Here is a 27,514-nt window from a genome sequence, read left to right as displayed (position 1 = left end):
TAACAGCAATAAGGGTGACCATAATTCAAATTCTGTGTCACTTGAACTGTCACTGCTAAATGGCTCCTTAGGGTCAAGAGAACAGAAACACTCTTGTGACTACTTTTTCTTTAAAATTATAATTAAAACCTATAGGAGCCAAGAAAACTACACCAAAAATAACTTTAAAAATAAGACAGACAGAAGAACCACATTAAGTAGGTACTCACTATAAAAAGATTTTTTTTTTCTAAAAAAATCGAATGAGAGGTACCAGAAACTATATCCTTAAGAGTCATTTCTGTTTATTTATCCTCCAGTTTCCCACCACAAATTAGTGTCTAAGTAGAAGTTACATTTGCATGGAAAGGAAAAGAAGTCAACTAAAAATATTTTAAATGGTAGGTTTCTGAAAAGTAGGGGCTACATCTGCAATTTAACACCACATAGTACAAATCCACATATGAGCAATTTTTAAAGGAGGGTAATGAGCTTCCCAAGAATCCCAAGTGAAAGGTGAACTCTTGCATTATTAAAATTTTACAGTCACAACTTAAAACAGCATAGCCTATTTTGGAGCATGCTCAAGAGTTCCTCTCCACAACCCACTTTCCAAAACAGAAAATAATTTTAAATCCAGTATCTCCATAGAAGCTTTCTAATTAAAGCTTTAAAGCAAAATGTAAGGTTGTATTTACTAAATTCACTAATTAAATCATACCTCATAAATAATTCTCTGCACGAGGTCAAATTCTCCCTCCAAAGATGAGTCTAGAAGTAAAGCAAGGGGGTTGAATTTCACCCTCATTTTATGACCAATCCGCTCTGAACCAGTTTTACGCAAGTTTGTCCTTTTGCCCTGCCAGGGAAATACATGGAAAATTAAGGATTGAGGCCTAAGCAAAAGAAATCAACCACCAAAGTGGAGAAATAAATCTAATGTTTTAAAAGAACTTTAAAAATATATAGATAGTACATTTTATTGAAGTTTAACATTTATATTACTCATCATATACAACTTAATGAATTTTCACAAAGTGAATATACCCATGCAGGAAAGCGAGAAGAACTTAACTATATAAAACCTACTAAAATAACATTTGAGAAATACATTATAGCATGAACTAGGCTAAGAATAGAATCTGGACCTGCAAGTGAACTGCCTTTCTGTCAAATACCAAAGTGAACAAAATAAGTCTTCAAATGACCTACCGAATACGGTATAGTGAACACACTATGGTTAACTTGGGCAAGAGCACAACTCAGAATTATCATTTACAGAATGATTATTCATTTACTATTATTACCCCCTTTAACAGATAAGGAAAGTAAGCAAAGTCAATAAACACCAGCGCTTAAATTCAAATCCCAGTAATCTAACTTCTTCAAAGCCCTTCTCTTAACCATCTCACAGCAATGTCTCCTGAGGGGAAACAGATAAAGAAGGTGAATAATAAAGATTACCAGTATGTCTTAGATATACAGAGGAATTGTAGGAGCCTTAATTTGAAGTATGCTCCAAGAACACAAATGAAATTATCAAGTTTTCCTAAACTGTAATAAATCAAGCTTTAAAAAAAAGGTGAAATTGTAAAGACTAGCTGTAACTTCTTTAAAACGGGTTTCTTAAACACATCCAACAAAGTACAAACATTTTCTAAGGTGTGATACTACACATACTTCTCTATTTCATTACAGATGTGCAAAACTACTGAGATTTTCAAAACAAAGGGAAAGCCAATGTATTTCACAAATATGCAGTGGCTGAAGTGTTGTTTCTTGAAAAAGAGAGCGAGCCCAAGTGTGTGCAGACACATGTGGCTGACAGCTGACCCCCCAGGCAGCACCATAGCACAAGCGCCCAGCCACTCCCAGCCGTCAGCCACTGTGAGACAATGGCACCTCTCTCCAACCAGAGGGAAAAGTCACTCACTTTCCTAAGGAAGAGAGTAATAATCTTTAAAAAAGGGAGGTGAAATAACAGGAACAGATGTAAAAATGTCTTTCCCTGTCTCATGCTTAACACCTCAGGACTGACAGCACAGAGTTGTTTAAAAGGTGGTCACCTTGATTTTAAAATTTTCTCTCCTAGAATCCAACGCTGATTATATCAAGTATTTTAAGCAAGTGTTTGCCTTAACCAGCAGTTAAAATAACTTTGGATGATCATTATCTTTGATTACTATCACACTTAAAATATGCAGTAAGTAATCTAATATATAAAGCATGTTTTTTAAAATTCTTAAAAAAATACGATTTGTTTCTGAAATAAATTACTTACTGAAACAAGTTACTTCAAAGTAAATTCTGAAAAAGCAGACTTGATTTTAAAGTCATCTGGGACTGTGATCTCCTCTCATTTACTTCACAGTGACATGATAAACTTTTCCAAACAAAAGCTGAATATTGGGAGGACCGTGGAAGACACGGCCAAGTCAAAAACAAAAGGAGCTTAACTTCAAATCAGAGGATAAAGAACCAATGGTGGCCATTACACTGCCCAAAGTTTTCAGACTGTGTGGCAGGCGAGGAAGAGGTGAAACAGGTGTTTGCCCAGCTCCTGCCTGGTTACCTCGTCCCTGGCCCCATTTCATCCAGAACCCTTCCAATTTCATCAATGGTGGAAGTTTGAGGTTCCACCTAAGTATAACAATAAAAATAAATGCAGCTGCTAGAAAAGGCAAAGTTTGAAAGTGTTGCCACTGCCTGACTTCATAGAGCTAAGCTGTGACCAGACATTCTAGAAGCAGATTGCCTTTTCCCCTGTCGTATGTTGCATCCCTAACATGTGACGCCAGCTAGTGAAAAAACAGCAAATGTGGAGATTATAGGTATAAGTGTTTCTTTTACAAAGAAAAGGGTTCTTCCAAAAAAAATTAAATGTTCTTAATACTATACAGACTTTGGTAATATTTATGAGATCCACTCTGTGCCAAGGGAACTGTAAAATAAAGGGCAAACTTGCTACATCAGGCTTTCAACATTAACCATTTTTTGCAGGTGGCCATAAGACTTGCTGGAATCTCCCAGAGTTCTGGCAATCTACCACTCAGATGACTATGATGAGGTGAAAGTTTCCTGAAATGATCGGGAGGTTCCTCATTACTTACAGGTGGCAGAGAGGCCTGCCCGGTGACCTCAGGTGGACGCATGTTCACAGCATCTTCTCCAGGCCCCTCTGGTTCCCCAGACGGGTATGGTGGGGGTGGATATGGGGGATACTCCTCTAGGTACACTTCCAGCAGATGGGAAGCCTCTGGGGTTGGTTCTTCCACATTATTCTGGAAATTGGGGCTGCTGTCTGGGACTCCTTCAGGCACATAATCAAGGCCTGGAGAAGGAGCTGGCATGCCACTGTTCTCTGTACTGGCACTCCCTGCTTCCTCTGGAGACACTGATTCAGGAACCAGAGAGACTACCTCCTTTTCTGGCTCCACATGTAAATAAGGATTCTGGATTTCTGTTGGGCTTTCTGAGCCAGTAGTCTCTGAAGCTGACTTGGATGGGTACGACGAGACAGAGATGGTCTCCATAGCAGCTATGGTGGTTCTCTGATACAAAAGTTTCTGAATATTTGGCCCATTAGGACCCTCGGGCTCTGTGATAGAACTCCGCTTTTTCAGTGGCCTCGGTGCATTAGATAGTTTCTTTCGGAGGGCTTCTAAGTCAGCATCGCTCTGGTTTCGGTAAGGGTTAGATAAGAAAGGGAGCAATTTGGTGGGGCTAAGGGGTCGAGGAATCCTTTCATTTTCATGGCTCTCCTGAACTGAAGAAACAGCCTCTGTTTCAGGTTCTGGGCTGCCAGGTTTGCTCTGGTTATTGGAATAAATGTTGTCTGGGTGCTGCTGTTGATTCTGGACAGCAGCAATCACAGGCTTGCCATATACTAACGGAAAACATAAAAAAAAGAAAACCCTAAGTAACAGGTATAGCTAACAATAATTAAAGCCTCTCTTAATTTCACAGTTACTTCCTAATACCGTTTGCTACCACTAATTTTTTTTTTAAAAACTAACAAATGACAAAGTAAGGCTTCCATCTTTGCATAATAAATTTATACAGAATCGAAACTCCCACTGATTATTACATGCACCATTGTTTTATATACAATAACAAATCACTGCAATTTATAATTATTACAAAATCACTGATTGTAATATCCAAACCTAAAATGCAAAAATAATTTAGGATCAATGAAAACTGATGATCCTTTTTTCTGTGTCCAGATTAAAACTAAACCTGCACAATCCCATCACTCATACTTTACAAAAGTAAATCAGTGTGAGGTTGCTTACTTTGCTTAGAAACTCATAACTTATCCTGCCAACAATTCTGATCCTATCAAAATTATCCAAATTCCCAAATTATCAGATTAGCATTTTCCACCAAAGACTCATGAAAAGAGTGAGATGTAGCATATACATTAATTCTTTACTGTCACGTTATCTTTAAGACACTTTAGACCATGTTATAAACTTCTTTCATGAAGAGAAAGTCATTTTCATTCAAATAAAAGATGGTGATTCCTACTCTAGTCCTATAAACAAATGAGTCTTAGAAAGAAAGAGCCTGGGGCCTCCCTGGTGCACAGGGGTTAAGTCTCAGCACTATGAAGCTATCGCCAGCCATTGTGGCATGAGTTCGATCCCAGGACAGGAAGCTAACCCACATGGTGTAGCAGATCTCTCCTTTCTCGCCTATTGCTCCCCTCAGCAGTGTATTTCAGTAGATCTGCCGGTTCTGCTTCCCACTCTGTCTCTGGTGAATCCTCTCAGCCCTCTGAACCTCTGGCCTAGACCCCTGTTCTTGCATGCATGCATGAAAAAAAAAAAAAAAAAAAAAAAAAAAGAACCTAACAAATTACCAGATTACTTATGGTTTAAAACAAAACAATCTTTTTATGCTTTCATATTTAACTAACGGCTGTGTCCACATTAGAAAAACTTAAAATAGAGAGTGTGGTTTTTTTAAGAAAATATACACAGAGGTAGCTGTTCAGTCCTCTATGCAACAAGCACATCTGGTCAAATCTGGAGTGATGACATGGCCTTTGCACAACAGTTGCCCAAGTCTTGAGTTCTGAAGACTCATCAGTAGGTGTTTAACAAACACACACAGGTAATTACAATGCAGAAGGCTGTGTGACTACTACAGGTTTTAGTCATCTAATCCATTTATTTTTTTCACTTTATTCATCTTTGATTTTAATCATGTTATCTTTAGCAGCTGACATTTAGCAGAAATTCTTTTCAACACCCAACTAAGAACAGAAGTCACAATTAAACAAAAAACATCGGCCACATTAGGAATAGGCATTTTGCTGTGAGCCTGCTGTGATAACAGATGGGAACTCTGGGGGGAACTTACCGCTTGGGAAATGCGGGCCTCTGGGGTGTGTCTTGGTCAAGGCACTCTGCACTGCCTGCTGGAAGTTTTTTCCGGGAGCCTGATGCTGTGTGTACATGGAATAGATTGAGCTTGCTGCCACGATCTGGGGCTTTTTGAAGGGGGGAAGTAGGGTGTCTTTAGAAGGCTGAGGAGTGAAGGGCCGGACAGCAGCAGCGGGTGGACTTTCTTGCTTAGAACCTGGAGAAAGGGTTTGGTCTTGGCCAGCTGAAGGCACTCCGGGGGACAGCAAGACCCTCTGCTGCTGCCCGGTGGGTTTTGGCTTATTTCCCAGGGATGCAACAACTGTCGACAACTGCTGGAGATTTCCATCTGGATTAATATCTGATGGTGACTGATTAGATTGTCCGAAATAAGGCAAATTAATCTGTTTTGGTTTTGATGGAACAGGAGGTGGTACTTTAGCCACATTTTTATTTGCAGCCTATAACACATACCAAAAAGTCAGTTAAAATACAGTAACTGGGTGCACAGAATGTTCTAGCTAACCTAATTCCATAAATATTAAGTATACACTAAAAATACTGCCTCTACATTTTTAAATCATTAGTTTTAAATCTTTGAATTTGATCACACTCAATAAAATATTTCAGTGATGTAGAAAATTCCTCCCTGGACAACTTCCTCCTTGTGGCAACCCTAAGTACCCACCTCACAACCTGCCACTTCACATATCCACAGATGGCGATTTAAGAGCTGAAAACCATCTTGCTCCTCAGAACCTCACACCACCTTGGCTGCTGTGGTAAAAGACCCCAACGTGGAGCATGCAGCCATCCCCTGGCTGTCAGAGGTGGGCACCCTGACAGTTTTAGAGGACTTATCGTCAAGTCTGACAATTTCTCAGCTCCAAAATTTGAAGAAGCAAGATAATTGATCATCAAAAATACAATGTTTTTCAATATACAAATATATTTTAGAGAATTCCACAAAATATGACCCAGAAACAGTATGTTAGTCATTCTCCAATATGAGTGAGACACAAATACACTCAAGATGCAGAAATTAAAGCGACAGAATTATGTTACTTTTTTTCTCATTTTTTCAGATATATTTTGTTTCTTTCCTGCTCTCCCTCACATAATACTTTAGCTCTTCTTAAACATACATATAGCACTGCCATCAAATCTTTAGACTGGGGTATTCTAAAGTACCTGAGCATCCCGCAAGATATCTTCACTGCTCTGGTTCTTCCTCAGGGTGCCGAAGGAAGGTGGGGCAGCAGACTGGTCCACTGTGTCAAACATGGAAAAGGGACGCACTTTCTTCTCTTTCTCTCTCAGTGGAATGTCCCCATCATGAGCTAAAGAAGAAAAAAAAAAAATCACATTCATATTTAGACGGTAAATTTCTTTTCATGAAGAAGTGTACCCCTCCCCAATTTCCTTGAAACCCAGTACCTACTAAAATGATTCTATTTTTAAATCAGGTTGATTACAGAATAAACTAAACCCTACAATGCTAGTGCCTGAATTCCTAAATGAAGGTGTTTGGGAAATAAATACTGTCCTGAATTTTTACACAGACAAGGAAATCACAGCATCTTTTGGATGATCAAAGATAGAATGTTCAGAAGGAACAAAAATAAACCTTACCTTGATCTGGAGTAGTCCCAGAGCTCTTAGGGACCAAAGCAGGGGCTTGGTTCAGAAAAAGATCTGCACTGGCTGGACTCCAATCAGGACCAAGTGGAAGGATCTTAGAGCCTAAAATGTAGAAAAGCAGCTATAAATAACCAGTATTTAAAAAGAGCTTTAATGCTTATTTTTGCTGCTAAGAATTTCAATATCTAAAAAACAGATCTAAATTTCATACTCATAGAAAAACAAGGAATACAAATAGGGAAAGAAGAAGTAAAACTATCACTATTTGCAGACGATATGATAATATACATAGAGAACCCTAATAATCAACCAGTTCAGAAAAGTAGCAGGATATAAAATCAACACTCAAAAATCAGTAGCCTTCCTATACACAAACAATCTGAAGAAGAAATCAAGAAAACCATCCCTTTTATAATTGAAACCAAAAAAAAATCAAATACTTGGGAATAAACCTAACAAAAGAGGTGAAAGATCTATACAAAGAAAATTATAAAACACTGTTAAAAGAAACTGAGAAGACACAAAGAAATGCAAAGAAATCCCCTGCTCATGGATTGGAAGAATTAATATTATTAAAACGGCCATCCTACCAAAAGCAATATACAGATTCAATGCTATTCCAATAAAAAATCTCAATGACAGTCTTCAAAGAAACAGAACAAATACTGATGAAATTCATACGGAACCACAAAAAACCACAAATAGCCAAAGCCCTACTGATGAAAACAAAGGAGGAGAAGACCAATGGAACCGAACAGAGGGCCCAGAAATAAAGTCACACTTCTATGAACAACTAAGTTTCTTTAACAAAGGAGCAAAGAATATGCAATGGAACATGGACAGTTTGTTCAATAAATGGTGCTGGGAAAATTGGACTTCTCATGCAAAAAAATGAAACTAGACCACTACCTCTCACTGTGCACAAAAATCAACTCAAAATGGATAAAAGGACTGGACATAAGACCTGAAACCATAAAACATACAGAAGAAAATATAGGTAAAACGCTACAAGACATACATCTCAGAAACCTCTTTAAAGACTCATTACCCAAAGCAGTGATAGTGAAGGCAAAGATAAACACCTAGGATTATATCAAACTGAAAAGCTTCTGTACAGCAAAAGAGACATTAACCAAAACAGAGAGACACCCCACTGATTGGGAAAAAATCTTTGTACTCCATTCAACTGATAAGGGACTGATCACAAAGATATACAAAGAATTCACAGGGCTCAACAAAAACAAAATAAACAATCCAGTCAAGAAATGGGCAGAAGAACTTAAAAGACATTTTTCCAAAGAGGAAATGCAAATGGCCAACAGGCATATGAAAAAATGTTCACCATCCCTTATCAGGGAAATGCAAATCAAAACCATACTGAGATACAACCTTACACCAATAAGAACGGCGCATATCAAAAAAACAAGCAACAACAAATGTTGGCAAGGATGTGGTGAAAAAGGAACTCTCCTGCATTGCTGGTGGGAGTGCCAACTGGTCCAACCACTGTGGAAAGCTGTCTGGAGGTTCTTCAGTCTACTAAAAATGGAGCTACCATAAGACTTGGCAATTCCATTACTAGGGAGCTACCCAAAGGACACAAAAACATTGATTCAAAAGAACACCTGTACATCTATGTTTATTGCAGCACTATTTACAATAGGTAAAACCTGGAAACAACCCAAATGCCCCAAAATAGATGACTGGATCAAGAAGACGTGGTATATAAAATCAATGTGGTATACACAATGGAATATTATTCAGCAATCAAAAAAGATAAACTCATGCCATTCATAGCAACATGGATGGAGCTAGAAGGAATTATGCTCAGTGAAATAAGCCAGAAGGAAAAAGAAAAATATCAGATGGTTTCACTTATAGCAGGAATATAGGGGAACCATATAAGACATCAGTGCAAAAAAAAAAAAGTAACAGTACAAAACACAACAAAGCAAAACCAGACAATGATAAATCTGAGACATACTGCAGGGGGAGGGAGGAGCACAGGAGACTGTGGTGATGGTGCACAGATGCCTTGGGGAAGGAAATTCTATGGGGACTCAATCTGAGGGGGTGGGGGAAAGCAAATATTGTTTAAAAATTTAAAAAAAATTTAAAAAGGAAAAAAACAAAGGAAAATAAATTTCATACTTATAACAATCCCAGAAAACTTTTTAAGAAAGTACTAGGTTCTACATTTTTTTTTAAAGATTTATTTATTTATGCATATAAGAGCAGATGCAGGGGGTGAGAGGATTCACCAGAGACAGAGTGGAGAACAAAACACACAGACTGACTGAAATACACTGCTGAGGGGAGCAGCGGGCGAGGCAGGAGAGGTCTGCTGCGCCATGTGGGTTGCTCCCTGGCCAACCGGGAATTAAACTAGTGCGGCAGAGGCTTCAGATTGCTTTGTAGTGCGGTGTTTAACCCCTTGTGCCATCAGGAAGGCTCCAGGTTCTAGATTTCTAACTTAAGATTTTTTTTCCCCTAGGGGCCTCCCTGCTGGCCTAGGGGTTATGCCTCAGCACTATCACTGCTAAAGCCTGAGTTTGATGCCCTGCCAGGGAGCTAACCCACATATGGCGCAGCAGACCTTTTCTGTCTCACCCACTGCCCCCCTAAGCAGTGTAATTTCAGTAGCTCCACCTGTTCTGTTCCCCACTCTGTCTCTGGTGAATGCTCTCTTTGCTCCCCATCTCTGGTTTACACACACACACACAACACACACAAACACTTTTCCCCTTACTCAAGTAATTTTAAATTGTTCAAGGCAAACAAAGTCAGTCTGGGTAAAACACTGGGCAAGCAGCATCACCACCACACCCAGAAAAAGATTTCTAATTTAGCAGACCAAGGGGTCTGAGCATAGCTGACATACACCGCCTAATGCACACACAACAGAAAAGCTAAAATGTGACTTTCAACGCATGACCTGGACCATAGTCTTTCACAATTACCATATTCAAATTTTTCCTACACTGAATATTTAAATTTCAAAGCCATAGATTTTATTTTTCCTTATAGAAACAAAAGTAGTTCTATGATTAAACCTAGACTCTGGCAATATTGCATCATAGTAGTAACTATGGTAAAATATTAATAACTTTTAAGGTAGCTATTTTTCTTTTGTACAGTGATGGTTAGGGAAAAGAGACAGTCCTGACTATTTTCTTCTTCCTGAGAGGCCTGATGACCACAGGATGTCTTATCAGCCTTCCATACAGCTCTTCCTGCTGCTCTCTTCTTAGCAAAAGCTCTCTGGCTTGTACCTCCCTTTGTACCTGAGCACGATACAGAATACAAAGATCACTAACCCAAGAAGCTCTGTTAGTTTCACTTTTATCTCCCAATGTTTACCTTTATTCAAAAAGTATCAATAGGCACGTTTTCATGTATAATTAACACCAACTATCAATGGAAAGGATTTACCACCTCACATTTTGTAAAGATGACAGACACTAACACATATATGGCACTGTAACACCAAAAAGAAAAGCTCTGCAGTTACTCTGAATTTGAACACGAACAAGGGATAGAAAGACATATTTTTAAACTTGAACTTGGAAAAAATAATAGGATGGGGAGGAACTAAGCTGTGAAAAGAACTTGGAAATGACTTGTTTTTACCTTTAGCTTGTGAAGCAGCCGAGGATCTCATATTGGGCAGTGTCTGTACTTTCATTGGCCCCTCTGAAGTCTGCAGAGCTAAGGAACCATCCGGCAGCGCTGGCTTCACCACAAGTTCAGGCCTGGAGGGAATCCGGGGCATAGTAGACGACTGGATATAGGGACCCACTGCAGCCACACGGCTCGGTGCTGACAGGCCTTGCTGGGGGTGACTTCCATCGGATGAGACCTCAGGAAAAAGCACAGGTGTTAATATTACAAGTCATATTAGATCAGACTCAGAAAAAAGCTTTGACAATTTTATAATTTTTAAAAATCAGCACATTTCAAAACAAAGGCACTACACAATGAAGTCTTGGTCATGTTTTATTACAAGTATTAGAAAGAAAAGCAGAAAGACATAGATAACAATGTTAAAAGTGAAAGAACAGTGGATTATCTTGTGAAGAGCCATAAACACTGTCTTTCCTGAGAGCACACTGAGTAATGATCTGAAGAAGATGCTGTGATAAGTGATCTCTCTGGGCTGGTCATCTTCCCCTCCTCCCTGGCCCATACAACACAGCCCACTTACTGGAAGATTCTCCTTTTGCTGTAGTGCAGCCTTCTTCTTCCATAGCCGGTCCCTCAGCTCATTAACACGCTTGTCCATGACTGCCACTTCTGAATTGCGTTTATTCAAACACTCCCTCTGTTGTTGTAGCTTGGCATTCTGCTCTTGATTCAATTTGTTTCTTAGCTGAATAAAATGGGGGGAAGGGTGAGTAGGAAGGGGGTTGGATAAAAAGGTGTCCAAGGAATAGGAAGAAAAATTTCTCAAACAGATAATCACATGGCTATTACATAATTTCTAAAATGAGAGGTCCCGCCACCTCTCCACACTTCTCATTTCATGGTTTAAAATTCAGTGTTAGACCACCAAATGCGGTTCAGAGGAATACCACAGGTTTCCTGTTTAAGGTCTATAAAAGTTTACTCTGGACACTTTGGGGTTTAGATCTCGCCCGCCCACCCCCTGAACCCAAGGGAAAAATATTGAAATCCAGTATATCCTGTCATTTATATGGACAACTGTGTTTCTGGAGAGGAGGTTCCACCAAATTTCACAGGCAGCCAGGCCTTACCTGCAGCTCCTTGTAAAGTCGATCCAGCTCAGCCACAGCAGACTGGTTGTCGTGGTGGCCGTCAATCCTGCCATTCTTGAGCATCTCCAGCTGTCTTGTAAGTTCTTCTACTTTCGACACGGCCAGAACGAGCTCCCTCTGTTTTTGCTGGAACAAACTATTCATCTGTTCAATTTCCTCCACTACGACGAGAACAGAAATGCAGCAATAGTTGGGGGCAGGGGAAGTAAGAATGGAACTTCCCAGGCAACTAGGCTTTACAACAAACTTTCTAATAAAAAGCAGAGAAAATTTTCAAAACTGTCTTAGAACCAACCTCTTTCTTTTATGAGAAATGAAATCTCTAAATGTCTATGCTTCTGTCTAAATGCACATTTTATCAGAATTTTTATTAAGGATATTATTAAACTCTGCATTTTAGAAACAATGAAATTTCCTTGGAACTTTTCATTTCAATTTCAATTTGATAGTGGTAGAGGGAGGCACTAAATCACTCAACTTTTTTTTTTTTGTTATCCAGCTCTATTTATTTTTTACATCATTGTTCATTTTAAAATAATATTTGCTTCCCCTCAACCCCTCTGGTGTAGTCCCCATAGAATTTCCCTCACCAAAGCACCCATGTACCATCACTACAGTCCCCCGTGCTCCTCTCTCCCATCCTCTGATCCTCTGATCCCTCTCCCTCCTCCTCCCCTGATGCATGTCTCTGATTTATAATTGTCTAAATCACTCAACTTAATTTAAATTAAAATGCTCCATTCAAAACTGATGCAGCTATTTATGAATAAAAATTCTTGTTTCCAAATTCTCAGTCAAGAAAATATTTAAAGAGAAAAAACCAAATCCATACTATGCTAAGTTAGAAATCCTGTCTAAAACATTCAGCAGCTGAATTTAATTCAGGGGAACCAGCAGCATCAAAACTACAGTGAATTATACTTTTCAAAAACCTCCTGAACACTTTTAAAGTTATCCATCTACAAAGTCTCTATTCTTCTTTGTTACTACCCATTTATGTTAACTTCTAAGACGAAATGTTTTCTTACACCCGGTCAGTCTACCAAGGAGCCTCCATGCAGGACTGAGCACACCCATGCAATGCTCACCCAGCTTCCCGTTGCTCAGCCTTGTCTGTTCCACACGGCCTTTCAGAGCTCTAACTTTTTTAAGTTTAGCTTCCTGGTTCTCGGCTATTTCTTTTAGCCTCTTCAGCTTCTCCTGTTCAGCAGCTTGTTGCTGTTGACGCTGGTCTTGCTGTTTCAAAAATTTTAAACGCTGTTCCTAAAGATAAAAGCAATCAACAGGCATATCATTTTTAATACGTACACCACTCACCCCAATATAACCCAACCACAACCCTGAGATGGCGAGACTGAGGGGCACTGGTGCACTATTCTGGTCTCACTATCCGCCCTATATATTGCCATATGGCCATCAGAAACTATGTTGGCAGTTTGTGAAAAACAGAAACTCCTGGTTTCAACACTAGAACCTTTTGGTGCAAGGTTCTGCATTAATGCAAGTGTTTCTAAAGTAGCAAGCAGTGGTGCTTGAACTAGTCCATTTTAAAAGGTGCTCATGTAGAGCTGGCACGCATATCAGAACATTGTTAAAATGATAAGCTTTAGAGTCAAAATTTGCAGTCAAGTCCAAGCTCTGAAACACTTATTAGCTATGAGACTTTGGGACAAATTTCATAATCTCACCAAGTACATAAATCTGTTTCTTCATCTAGAAAATGGGGGTGATCAGTAATATCTACCTCTTACAGCTGTGGTAAGGATTAAACAAAATATGAAATGTAAATCTCACTGACCAGTACCTTACATAGCATGTAATCAATAAATCCACTAAGAGAGCTAAAGAACTACTTAATGCCTTCAGAAAACTGCAATTACGCAACTTAAAATTTCATTGCTATCATATTAAAAATCATGCTCAGTGAAATAAGCCAGAAAGAAAAAATGCAAACATTGTACAAAAATTAAAAATGATATAAAAAATTAAATTAAAAAAAAGAAAACCCTAAAAAAAATTTTTAAGCTGAATATTAGAGGAATATAACACAATGGAAGGTAAATTCAGATTAATATACCTAAAACATATATACCATAATATATTGAAAATATAATTTGAAAATAAGACCATGAGGAGAGAGATTTATTCTGCAACAATCAACCTTTTTATTTTAATTTATTCACTGCTACCAAGGAGCATAATCACAGACCCCAATCCATACCTACTGAATTCAGAACGTGTGTCTTTAGCAAGATCCCTAGGTGATTTGTATGTATATTAGGAGAATGACACACATGATTTTAAAAATCTTGGTGTCTGGAATCACAAACAGAAGTGGATGCAAGGAATCCTAGGCTGTATTTATTATATGGATTGCCAGAGCGCATATTGGCAACCGCCTTCAAGAATCCCTTAAAGAATGCCATAACTTCAAAGCCTTGCTGTGTAACTTGCTATGTCAAACCATCAACTGTCTCCCTCAGCTTCAGCGAACCCGAGACTGGTCATTTGTGGATACTGAGTGTTAGGCCCGGTGATAGCAAACTACAGCCTGCAGGCCAGATGCAGCAGCTGTTTTTATAAACCAAGTCACACTGGAACACAGCCAGACCCTCTTGTTTACCTTTTGACTCTGGCTACTCTCCGCTACAACTGCAGTGCTGAGATAGCAGAGCCAGAAACACATACTATGTGTATAACCTTTTACGGAGAAAGTCTGATGATACTTAGTTTATACTGGTAGCCTACTATGGTTAGCAGAAGCAGCAGTGAAACTAGTTTTAATAGTAATGAAGAGGCTTCTCACGGTTTTCCTTGTTCAAAGTTAGGGCTAGAATTAGTTTGTGGGTGGAGAATGTCCCCAAATAAGGGCAAGCAATAGAGGGGGACAGAGTCAGCATTAAAGTTCTTCTTGCTGTAATAAATGAGGACAGCCAGCTGAAGGCTTCCTGACATTTCTGTCACTGATAACCAACACAGCATGGGTATTTTGATCAGAATCAGTGGCTTAGACTGGAACAATTTAAGGATTTCTACAAATGCTGCATTAAAAAGGAATAAGCAGGGCCTCCCCGGGTGGCACAGCGGTTGAGCGCTTGGCTGCGAAGCTGCAAGCAGCCTCTGCAGCGCTGGTTTGATCCCCGGCTGCTGGGTGAGGGTCCCACATGGTGTGCAGACCTCTCCTGCCACGCCGACTGCTCCCCTCAGCAATGTACTTCGGTCCTTCTGCCTGTTCTGCTCCCCACTCTGGCTCTGGTGAATTCTCTCGCCCTCCCATGCTTCTGACTGTACCCAATGCTTGTATAAATAAATAAATAAATCTTTAAAAAAAAAAAAAAGCAAAAATAAATTCTTTAAAAAAAAAATAAAAAAGGAGTAAGCACCACAGATGCCTACATCTGTGAGGTAACTGACTTAATATAAGAGATAGAATGTAAATGGTCTTCCCATACTTTAACAATAATGGTCTGTTAGTTCTTTAACACAAAGCACTACCTTAGTGGCCAGCATTTGTTGCTGGGTCTCAATCTGTTGCTGTTGGCGAGATGCCATTTCCTGAAGTTCAGCAAGAGTCAGATCCATCCTAGGACTATTAACCTACAAATAAAAACACAAACAATACACATCAAAGGTCAATTTTTAAGCTTTACCTGAACCAAACGTGACAAGATTATTCAGTCATTTTTCTTCCATAATGTTAAAGAGACCATTGAATTTTATATTCATCAACACCTCATTGACTTAAGATGTAAAACATACAAATATACACTTTTTAAGTTGTAAATTTTAAGTTAGTTTCAACTGTCAGAAGTTGTAAGTTTGAAATCAGTTTCAACTGTCAGTGACATAAATGAAATTACTTAGAATCACCTTGTTCTATAGTTAACGTATATCTGAAAAATAGCATTTGAGTATATTAAACATGACATTGGGGCATTGGCCATAAATCCAGACTAGATTTCCTCAGAACACTCTTTAAAAATATGAAACCAGGGCCATCTCTGGTGGTGCAGCGGTTGAGCACTGGGCTGCGATGCTGCCCGCAGCCTCTGCAGCACTGGTTCGATCCCCCGTCTCCGGCAAGGGTCCCACAAGGCATGTAGACCTCTCCTGCCGCCTACACTGCTCCCCTCAGCAGTCTATTTCCTCAGTCTGCCTGTTCTGTTCCCCGCTCTGGCTCTGGTGAATTCTCTCACCCTCCCGTGCTTCTGACTGTACCCAGTGCTTGTATAAATAAATAAATAAATCTTAAAAAAAAAAAAAAAAAAAAAACCAGGCTTAAAAAATTCAAGATATACTGAGTCATCCCAGGAACAAAGCAAGGACAGTCACTCTCAAAACATCTATTCAACATTACCTTAGAGGTTCTAGCTAGTGCAACAGAAAAAGAAAGAAACAGCATTGGAAAGACAGAAATTAAACCGTATTTACTCATAGACAATGTGGTCATCTATGAAGAAAATTCTAAGCAATCTATCAAATAACTACCAGAACCAAGAAGTTATTTAGTAAAACTGCAGGATAAAAACCCACTGTATTCCTATAAATTCCAGGAATTGGAATTTTGAGGGGAAAAAAATATGTTATTTCAAGGAGGGCATAAATGACTATATGATAGGGACTATGGGTGTGGTGAGAAGATGCATCAGAAGAGGTGTGATCCTAAGCCTCTGAATTACATACAATGCTGTAAACCCATGTTTTCTTAAAAAAAAAAAAAAAAAAAAAAAAAGTCAAAATACAATAAAAAACAAGAAAAAATCCTATTTCAATATCAAAGAAAATATTAAGTACACAGAAGTAGAGTTAGCAGAAAACGTATAATACACTAGAAACCTTAAAACACTGCTAAGAAGAAGACCTACTCAAACGAAGAGAGACCATGGTGTACATCAAGTGAAAATATAATACTGTCAAGGTGGCCATTCTTTCCTGACTGGAATTCAACAGAATCCCAATCAAATCTCAGAAGGCTTTATTATAAAGTGACAAGCAAAGTCTAAAAACCCACAGAAGCGCATAGGAGCTAGAACAGCAAAAACAGCTTTGAAGAGAATAAAGCTGGAAACTTAATGCTATGTGACCTCAATACAAGTGATGCTCCAGTAGCCAATCCACTGTGGTACTGACGTCAACACAGATAAACAGATCGAAGAGCAGACTGGAACACAAAAACAGACCTATGCCTCTGTGGGGCAAATGATTTCGGACAAAGGTACAAAGGCAATGGAATGGGTAGAAAATAGTTTGTACTGCTTGTGTAACTGAATGTCCATGCACACACAAAAAAGTGAACTTTCTCACACTACATGCAAATGTTAACTCAAAAGGGATCATAAACTTAAATGCAGAGTTTAAAACTACAAAACATCTAAAGTGATCCAGCATACTTCATTAAATTTAAGTTAGATTGGGAAAAAAATACTTGCAAACAATATTTAATAAAAGAACTCTCAAATTCAAAATGAGCAGAAAAATTGAACAAATATTTCAGCAAAGAAGATGCCTCAACAGCAAATGTGCATGTGAAAGGAGGCCTAACATAATTAGCCACTGGAGAAATACAAATTAAAATCATAGTGCAATACCACTAGACACTCACTAGACAGACAAAATTAAAAAGACTGACCACACCAAATGTTGGAAATGATGTGGGAAAATTGGTACTCTCTGGTGGGAATGTAAAATACTACAATCTCTTTAGAAAGCAGTTAATACATACCATATGCCCCAGTCATTCTAATACTAAATGTTTACTCAAGAGAAATAAAACATATGTCCATTCAAAGACTTCATCAGATATTCATAGCAACTTAATATGAAATAATCAAAAACTATAAACAATTTAAATGCCCATGAACAGGTGAGCAGAAAAACAAAGCTTGGTATATCCAGATAAGGAAGTATCTATAAGCAATAAAAAGGAATTAACTTTTGTTATACACAGCAAAATGGATAAATATTAAAATATTTAGGCTGAGTGATTAAAGCTAAAAAAAAAAAAAAAGCATGTACTATGTGATTCCAGTTACACGGAAAACACAATTAACTTACAGGGACAGAAGGTAAACCTGGAATTTCTGGAGGATGGGAGTGTGGCAAGAAGGGAAGGATTACAGTAAGATAATGAAAGTTTGAGGTGATGGGTATTTTCATTACCTTGATTATGGAGATGGTTTTGCAGGTGACACATGTCAAAACCCATCAAATTTTGCATTCTAAATAGGTGCAATTATCATGTCAATTACACTTCAAAAAGCTGTTTTTTAAAAAAAAGGCATTGAGGGGAAAAGATACAATGCATTCAAATCCTATGAATAGTTAAGATCATTCTGCCATCCTTACATCTGCCTTCATCAGTGTAAAATAACAAGATCGAAGAACAGAAAACAGGAAGAATGTGCAACAATACAGTACAGTAGTTTAATTAAATCAGATTGTAACAGGGCCTCCCTGGTGGCGCGGCAGTTGAGCGCTGGGTTGCAAAGCTGCCCGCAGCCTCTGCAGCGCTGGTTCTATCCCTGGCCACCAGGTGAGGGTCCCAAATGGCGCGCAGACCTCTCCTGCCGCCCACTGCTCCCCTCAGCAGTGTACTTTGTCAGTCTGCCTGTTCTGCTTTCCGCTCTGGCTCTGGTGAATTCTCTCACCCTCCCACCCTTCTGACTATACCCAGTGCTTGTATAAATAAATAAATAAATCTTTAAAAAAAATTCAGATTGTAACATTCTACCAAATTTACTGTATTTGAGCAAGGATACCTGTCGGTAAGGATACTGTGATACCCCAAAGATACTTGCTAAAATTCATATGCAATGGCAAGAGCATTAATGCATGGTTTTCCATTTCCCTAAAAGTGATTACAACAAACAAAATCACCAAAAACCCTGCTCAACATTTGTTTTGTTCTGAATTTGTGGAATAAACAGCATTTACCTTTAGCCATGTAGAGATCATTAAAATTAGTAGTATCTATGAAATAAATCTAAAATAGCCCTTTAAAACAGGGCCATCCTTAATAACTGACTGAATAACAAAGTAACAATGAGTGAGGCTCAAGAGTTAAAATACCACTGTGGTATGTAGTCAACATAGGAAAAAACAGTTACTTACACCATTATCCTTTCTTCGATGCTCACCAGGAACTTTTACACCATTTCTTTTTAAACTTGGATCCTGAGGTCTTGGTCCACTCACTAAGGACAAAATTCAAAAATTATGCGTTAACATTAGAGTTGACAGATAACAATTGAAATCTGAGATGTTACCATTGCTTTTTTATACTGAGCTGAAAGTATACTTATAATTTTTTTTTAATAGCAATGGAGTTAAAGTCTCATAATTCAGCCTGTTTTGGAAAATTGATTATTTGGAACAGTAAAGTGAAACTGCACTAAAAAAAAGTCACATGCTAACTATCCCCTAAGAAAGGTACATGATTCAGACACTGAGGAGGAAAAATTAAAAAATGTACTTCTGATTATGGGTAATTCACACCATTTGCCTATAGTTACTCCTCCTATTTCTCTTTAGCTATTCATTAGTGAAATCAGCAGTAGGTTCACTGAAATAAGTGAAAATTTAATCAAGCGATCCTTGTACTCATTAGTAATACCTGCAATTTACACATAACTTGTAATAACTTATAGAAAAGAAGCAACTGAAAACAAAACAAGTGTTATTTTGAATATCTGATTTATTGAGAACATTTTATGGTAATATAAATAATATCAAGTGCTTCCTTCCTTAGGTAAAATATTTCCATTTTCTTAGTTAAGACAAAAAACATGAGTCCCTCACTACCACATAATGCATCATAAATGGGAACCAATATATTGTAAGAAACACCACCAACAAAGGGAATGTTTTAAGTACAGGAAATTATGTTTTTGCCTACACTTTTTAGAAACAAGGAAAATTATTCAATTGCCTCCCCTGAAATTTTAGATTTATATTTATTTTGAGTCAAATTGTCTACTGTACCTGCCTTGAAGCCTAGAAAAAATTCCCAGCCCATTAAATAAATATATCTATTCTCCGAGCCAGGTATCACGCTAATGTGGCTATTAGCTTTACTTTTAAAATACTGTTCAATTCTCTGGCAAAATTGCTCCAGTAATCTGTCACAACATTTCTGTAAGACCAAAAAAAACACCCTATCATTTAAGAATGCTTGCTTTCTTTGCTGCCTGAAAGAAAAAGCAGTGTTTTTCCTGAATGTGTTCAGTTACAAAATTAGAATAAAAACCAAAAATTGGGCCTCCCTGATGGTTAAAGTTTCATCATTACGAAGATATCGCCAGCCACCACAGCCTGAGTTTGCTCCCTGGCCAAGGAGCTAACCTATACATGGAACAGCAGACTTCTCCTGTCTCGCTTGCTGCTCCCCTGAGTAGTATATTTCAGTAGATCCGCCTTTTCTGCCCCCCACTCTCTTGTGAATCCTCTCACTCCCCCCACACCTCTGGTTTATATTTCAGTTCTTGTTTGCATAAATAAATAAAATGAATCTCAAAAAAAGCATAAAATTTAAAATTAATTTTCATATACATCATAGGTTAAAGGACACTGAAAACAATCCTGTTTTAGCCCAATTTAAACACTATGGCACTGGTGTTTTGCAACAATGTGAGAACGGCTCCTTTATCCTTTTTTTTGTTTTTTTTTTTAATATTTAAAAAATATTTTTTTAATATTTTTATTTATTTATTTTTTAAATTACATTTCTTTCATTCTTTTTTTTTTTTTTTTAAAAGATTTATTTATTTATACAAGCACTGGGTACAGTCAGAAGCACGGGAGGGTGAGAGAATTCACCAGAGCCAAAGCGGGGAACAAAGCAGGCAGACTGATGAAATACACTGCTGAAGGGAGCAGCGGGTGTGGCAGGAAAGGTCTGTCGCGCCATGTGGGACCCTCGACGGCGGCAGGGGATCGAACCAGTGCTGCAGAGGCTGCAGGCAGCTTCGCAGCCCAGTGCTCAACAGCTGCGCCACCAGGGAAGGCCCACGGCTCCTTTATCTTGAGATTATATTTCTCACATTACAGATACACTGAAACTGCTTATTGTACCATTGAGAGACTATTTAATAATTCACCCAGCACTACACAGGAAGATATTCAAACTGGCAGATGAACAGGTAAAATTTGACTCATTTATTAGAAGAGAATGCAGGCAGCAATTAATGTAAATAAAAAACAAGGTTTTTTATTAAAAAAAGACATAATGCCAGCTTAAAACTACAATAAAGAAAGCACAGGAGAAACACCAGCTACTTATTTCAAATAAAACTATAGACACCAGTGACACTAAAAGGCAGGTACGTCAGCCCAGCTAAGGGGATTCAAGTTCCACTGCTGGCCCTGCCTCCAGGTGTGCGGCCTCTTAACAAGTCACTTAATCCCTGTTCATCAGTATTTCTCAACTGCAGAGTGGAAGAAGCCAGGCTAAGTCAATTCTAAGGTCCCACACACTCTAAATTTCATAATTTTCTAATTTCTAGGTACCATATATTTATATTGAGGCAATAAAATACAGGTTTTATAAAATCCAGTAATTAACATCTGTTGCCTACGTTCTTCCAAGAATTATATACCAAAGTCACAAAGCCTTAACTTTCCATTTTAAAAATTCCAACATTTTTAGAACTACCTGGCAATCCTGCTTTAACCAGTGGCTTCCACTGACAACTGGACTTCCTCACAATCTTGGATTTGAAGGTGCTTATTCGCCCATATTCTACAAGACCTGTAGCATCACAGTGATTGTTGTAGCTTCAATGTCCAGTGCAGCTTTCAGCCTACTTCCATGTATTTCAGCTCCATCTCCACGTGTTACCTTCCACCCTTTCATTATTGTCATCTGTAAATTCCAATTACAGGAGTCTCCCTGGGTTAAGTCTCAGGCTATCACCACTAGGGCCTGAGTTTGATCTCCAGCCAGGGAGCTGACCCAAATGGCACAGCAGACCTTTCCTGTCTCGCCCACTGCTCCCCTTAACAGTGTATTTCAATCAACCTGCCTGTTCTGCTCCCCACTCTGTCTCCGGTAAATCTTCTCCTCCCCTCACCTGTGGCCCACACCCCAGTTTTTCTATGCATAACTAAATTCCGATCATAACCCTCATTCACTACAGATATGAACACTTGACTCCCTAGTTCTCTATACCAACTGCTACTTCATTCTGGGTGATTTTATGATTTAAAGCTAACCCCTTATTTCTGTAGTTTCCTCATCTTCACTTTAAGGCTCATTTCGTTGCCCCACCTTGAATGACAAAATCTAGAAGTGCTCTACTTCTAAAATCTTCAATTCAAACATTCTACTTTCTTACTGTCATTTCCTCTCATTATGCCTGTTCATTAACCTGAAGCTTGTGGTCTTTTACCAGCGTCTACTTTTCTCCCCATGTCCCCTATTATCTTTACTTCTTCCCCACCCAGCTTAGATGTCACCTTGCCAGTATTGTCTTCTTCCCTGTCCCACCGACCTTCCACTTAGTTGGCCTTGCAAAACCTAATCCTGGGTCAATTCAACCATCTTTTTCTTTTTTTTTTTCCCCAACCCTATGGGTCACAGAAAACCACACATGGTTTCATGGTTTCTAATCTTAACTGGCCTATAAACCCAGCAATCTAGTTTCCCCAGTAGGTGCCCTTCCCTGCCAACTCACAACCATTAGCATTTTCAGATAACTTTTCCCTACTTCAGGGGAAACAACTGCTTTCAGATAAGTTCTTCAACTTGTTCCCACAAAGCACACACCTTTATCTGTACCTGCAACAGTTTTTTCTTTCACTGCTATGAGGGAAGAGAGCTGCTTCCTGGGCCTAAGGGAATCTTTCCTCCAGGGCTGTGGGAGCACTTTCTTAGGGACCTGCCATCAAGTATTTCCTCCCTTGTATTTCAATGTCCTGTGCTGCTGACTCCTTCCCACCCACATTAAAAACTACCATCAAACGTCTCCAACCTTCAAATAAAACAAAATAAATCCATACCCTTAGTTATGCCCTCTAAGTCTTAGAACAACCATCTTTCATCACTGTTTCCACTTCCTTCCCTCTCACTCATCCCTGGAATTAGGTGGCTCCTAATTCCAACCCCGCCCCCACCTACTCCAAACCACAAAATCATACTTCAAATCTTTGTTCTGACTCATGGAAAGCTACCTACCCATGTCCCTGCCAGGGGGACGTTCATGACGAAGGAAGAAGCGAACTTCATGCCTCTGACTTCCAAATCGTTGCAAAATGTCAAACATCCGCTCATTATCAACAACTGGACGTTCTGAAAAACAGAAATCATGTTATCTGCAGGTAAGAGACAGACAGATGTTATCACTGACTACCTAGCCTTCCCACCAATTACATATTATGAATATAGGAAATACTTAGTACCTCAGAAAAAAATACTTTTTTCATTAAAAGTAGTCTTAGAAAATGAAGTATCACAGATTTCCCACACATATGGTCAGTGTCAGTGTTGTGTGGGGTGTGGAAAGAGGGTGAGTCTGGGCCAGCTGAGCCTAGCCAGCAGGTTTCTTGCTAGCTATGAGCATGCCCTGTTTATCCCCTGCAGGTTTCAAAGTTGCTGAAATCTAGTACATCAGATAGCTGTCAGGTCCCTTCTGAGTCTCTAAATATATAAATGAAAAATTAAAAATCAACTTTCTAAATAGCCAGTCTTACTATCTACACTAGGCTATTTTAAAATTATAACTACATAGATTATGTTAAAAAAAAAAAACCAGATGTGCCCATTTTCAAACAAAAGGTTATTTATTGTACTGAAAATATATAATTGACTCCTCTCCCTGTGAGGCTGCCAGTTGTCAGAACTTTCTAGAGACAAAAAGAGGAGCATATCTAAATACCCTGATAAATGGAGCTTTCACAATGTATTTTAAGGTCCCTGACAAAAATCTTCCAATCTCAATATAAAAACCACACACAGTTTGAGGATGCAACTATTTAAAATCAAGGAAACCTCAGTAATGTCAAATATTTTTTAAATATAAGAATGTTGAAACAGTCTAAGAAAACTCAACACACTTGTCAGTAGTCAAAGCTGCTAAGTTCCTTAAATAAATAATGTGGGCAGAAAATGGAGCAGCTAAGTAAGCATTTTGCAGTCCATTCTGTGAACTAATCCTGAACTTAATCTGCTTGGTTTTGACAAGAACAGTTCTGGTTCTATTTCCAGTAGCACTCGGGGAACACAAACTCCCCCTTCTATAATCATAAAAATTCTAAGACACTGCCCTCCCAGAAGAAACTCTGAGTAGATCATTACCCTCCACCAGATCCAAAGTCACACACATTTCATTTCAACTTGGGTCAAGCTGGACAACTTGCAGCAAAAGAGGGGGAGTCTGAAACATAAAAGCTATTACATATTGAGGGCTACACGACATATGTCAGACGCTATGTTATACCCCACTCAAATACTGTCTCTCAGACTCTCACATGATCCTCGGAGACAGTACAATTATTATCCCAATTCTGTCAATAAAATACTTGAGGATTACAGAAGTTAAGTATCTTGCCTTAAATTGGAGTAAACTAGTAAATGAAGAGATAGGATTCTGATAGCCAAAAACTAATTCTAAAGCACAACACATACAAATAACCTTCCAATTAATTATGAATGCTGTGCAACCAATCAAAATCCCAACAGATTGTTTATAGGGCCTTGCAAGGTAATTATAAAACTTATCTGAAAAAGAAAATACACAAAAATAGCGCAGGTATTTATTTTTTTTTAAAGATTTTTATTTATTTATACAAGAACTGGAGTACAGGTCAGAGGTGCAGGAGGGTGAGAGAATTCACCAGAGACAGAGCGGGGAGCAGAACAGGCAGACAGACAGAAGACACTGCTGAGGGGAGCAATGGGCGAGGAAGGAGAGGTCTGTCATGCCATGTGGGTTTCTCCCTGGCCAGCCGGGAATCGAACCCGCACTGCAGAGGCTGCGAACAGCTTCACAGTGCGGCGTTAAACCCACTGCGCCACTGGGGAGGCCCTCAAGTACTTTTTTAAAAAGTAGGACAATAAAATAAGCACTTGCCTTACTGATATTCACCATATTATAAAACTCCAGAAATTAAAATTGTTTGATTTTGTCATAAACAAAAATAAAAGTAACTGACTAAGCTCACAGAAAGATAACTTCATATGAGATACAACACAGGATATGAAGTAATGTTTTACATTAGTAGGGAAGAAACCAACAGTTCAATAAGTCACCAAAGAAAACCCATAATCCATTTGGGAGAAAATAGGAGATGCCGAGACCTCCCTGGTGGCACAAAGGGTTAAGCGTCAGCACTATGAAGCTATCCACAACTACTGAAGAACAAGTTCAATCTCAGGCCAGGAAGGTGACCCACAGGGCATAGCAGACCTCTCCTGTCTTGCCTGCTGCTCCCCTCAGCAGTGTATTTTGGTGGATTCACCTGTTAAGCTCCCCACTCAGTCTCTGATGAATCCTCTCACCCCCCTGCACCTCTGGCCTATATCCCAGTTCTTATATGCATAAATAAATAAATCTTTTTTTCAAAAAAGAAAAATATGATATTCCTAAATTCACAGGAGTTACAAAAATTAATGTGGGAAGAGAAAGGAAGGAAAAGAGTTTAAAATTTACAGCTAGAAAAAATAACAGGATAATATGCTTACAGTCCTAGAGTATTTTTTAAATCACACACAAATAAATCTGTGATACAGGACAGGGGTTGTTTTTCTACAAATCAAAGGGGAAAAGGCAAAAGCTAAAGGAAATATGAGTAAAGGTAAAGAACAACTTTTTAATGGAAACCCAAATGGCCAAGAAACATGAAAAAATGGGCAATCTCAGCTATCAGTTTTAAATATTAAAATTAATATTAAAATATTATTGGATGAGGGTCACTTTAAGGAATCACTGATAGGAGTATTATGTATAAAAACCTTTATGCATAAATAAAGAGGAAATCTGACATATATATTACATTTCTAAAATTATGAACCTTTACCCAAGAAATTCCAGTTCTTGGTATTACTCTAGAGCTATGCATGCGCTTGGTAAAAAGCTTCCTGAAAGACTTTACCACAGCACTGGTAAAAACAGAACAGAACTGATTTTAATGTTCATGAATAAAGAACTGATTAGATGAACTACAGTTTATGCATATGATGGAAAATTATCTAACTAAAATTACTAATTAATATTAACTGAGAGGATCTCCCGGCTATACTATAAAGAAAACAGCATATTGTAGCATAGTATTTACACAAAGAAAAAAAGAGATAATGTATCAACACACAAAATATTTCTGTGTTTATTATAACTATTTCTCTAATGCAGAGGAAAAGTTCGAAACGTTATCTAAGAGCCTCCCTGGCAGCTCAAGGGGTTAAGTCTCAGCACTATCAAGCTACAGCCACTGTGGCCTGAGTTTGATCCCCAGCTAGGGAGCTACCCCCATGGCACAGCAAACCTCTCTTGTCTTGTCCACTGCTCCCCTCAGCAGAATATTTCAGTAGATCTGCCTGTTCTGTTCCCAACAGTCTCTGGTGAATCCTCTCATCCTCCACACCTCTGGCCTACACCCCAGTTCTTGTATGCATAAATAATCTTTTTTTAAAAAAAGTTATCTGGGGCCTCTCCTGGTGGCACAGTGGTTGAGCGCTGGGCTGCAAAGCTGCCCGCAGCCTCTGCAGCGCCAGTTCGATCCCCGGCAGCCCCTGAGGTTCCCACATGGCACAACAGACCTCTCCTGCTGCGCCTGCTGCTCCCCCAGCAGTGTATTTTGTCAGTCTGCCTGCTCTGTTCCCTGCTCTGGCTCTGGTAAATTCTTTCACCCTCCCGTGCTTCTGACTGAACCCAGTGTTTTTATAAATAAATTTTTAAAAAATAATAAAAATAAAAAAGTTATCTGCTAAAAGTGTAAGTGATGGCATCAAGTGGTCAAGCTAAACATAGGTCAGAGACTTCTACCTATATTATTTTCTGATGTACAAAAAAAGAACATGCTCAGATGTTATTCATCTATTTTTTTAATTGAAAGAAGAAAGAATATCCATTAAACACCATCATCACTGAGTAAGGGTTATGGAACTCAAGTGAGCAAGACACCCGAGAGGAAAGGGAGTGGGTGGCATCAAGAATTTCAAGGAAGGCAGTGAGCTGCGATAGGGAAAGAACACTTCTGCCTCTAAGAAATGCCAAAGAATAGCAAGCACATTCACAGGGAATCTGAGATAACAGGAAGGATATTGAGAAAGTTCACAATGGGTGGTTTCAATTAGCTCTGTAAAGCAAGGTAATTTACTGAATGCAAGGAAGCTTCCACAAGGAGCTAGAAGCTCTTTATTCATTTGGTAAATATTTACTGAGTACCTATTAGATACCTGGCACTTTCCCTGAGCTGGGGATATAATAATTAACAAGGTAAGCAAAGTCTCTACTCTTTAGGGAGTTGACAGTCTAGTGCATGTATTTGGGGCTACAGGAAATAAAGAGGCAATAAGCTGATAAATGCAGAAAAAAAAAAATCAGCATAACATGTTACGCAGAGGATTAAACCAGGAAGATACAACACACAGTTTCATGGCTACTTTAGCAGGAAGATCAGGAAAAGTTTCTCCAAGAAGGTGACTTTTTAGCTGAAGTCCAAATGACTGGGAGCAGCAGCAGTGATAAAATCTGGAGGGAGAGCAAGAGAAGCAGTGGGAACAACTAGTACCAAAAGCTCTCACGGGGAGGCAGTTAA

The 27,514-nt window shown here is 38.8% G+C and overlaps 1 protein-coding gene across 2 annotated transcripts in view; it reads right to left on the bottom strand.

Annotated features, from left to right (window-relative positions):
* The window catches only part of TP53BP2 (tumor protein p53 binding protein 2), a gene marked incomplete at both ends in the record, with an annotated part of 61,843 nt that overhangs the window by 8,487 nt on the left and 25,842 nt on the right, over window positions 1–27,514 (bottom strand). The window contains 12 exons of one of the 2 annotated variants that reach the window (XM_084253803.1): window positions 701–838; window positions 3,090–3,865; window positions 5,347–5,809; window positions 6,540–6,688; window positions 6,981–7,091; window positions 10,620–10,848; window positions 11,194–11,358; window positions 11,744–11,925; window positions 12,853–13,027; window positions 15,260–15,361; window positions 18,875–18,957; window positions 22,935–23,048. In XM_084253803.1, coding sequence (XP_084109929.1) covers window positions 701–838; window positions 3,090–3,865; window positions 5,347–5,809; window positions 6,540–6,688; window positions 6,981–7,091; window positions 10,620–10,848; window positions 11,194–11,358; window positions 11,744–11,925; window positions 12,853–13,027; window positions 15,260–15,361; window positions 18,875–18,957; window positions 22,935–23,048 — 2,687 coding nt within the window. Of the gene's footprint in view, window positions 1–700; window positions 839–3,089; window positions 3,866–5,346; window positions 5,810–6,539; window positions 6,689–6,965; window positions 7,092–10,619; window positions 10,849–11,193; window positions 11,359–11,743; window positions 11,926–12,852; window positions 13,028–15,259; window positions 15,362–18,874; window positions 18,958–22,934; window positions 23,049–27,514 lie in introns of both variants that reach the window. The other variant, XM_084253804.1, reaches the window with a different exon arrangement.

The sequence above is a fragment of the Talpa europaea genome (assembly GCF_964194135.1).
Source record: "Talpa europaea genome assembly, chromosome: 14".
NCBI classification, from domain to species: domain Eukaryota; kingdom Metazoa; phylum Chordata; class Mammalia; order Eulipotyphla; family Talpidae; genus Talpa; species Talpa europaea.
The sequence above is the reverse complement of the archived record's forward strand: the minus strand, read 5'-3'. Positions and strand labels throughout refer to the sequence as shown.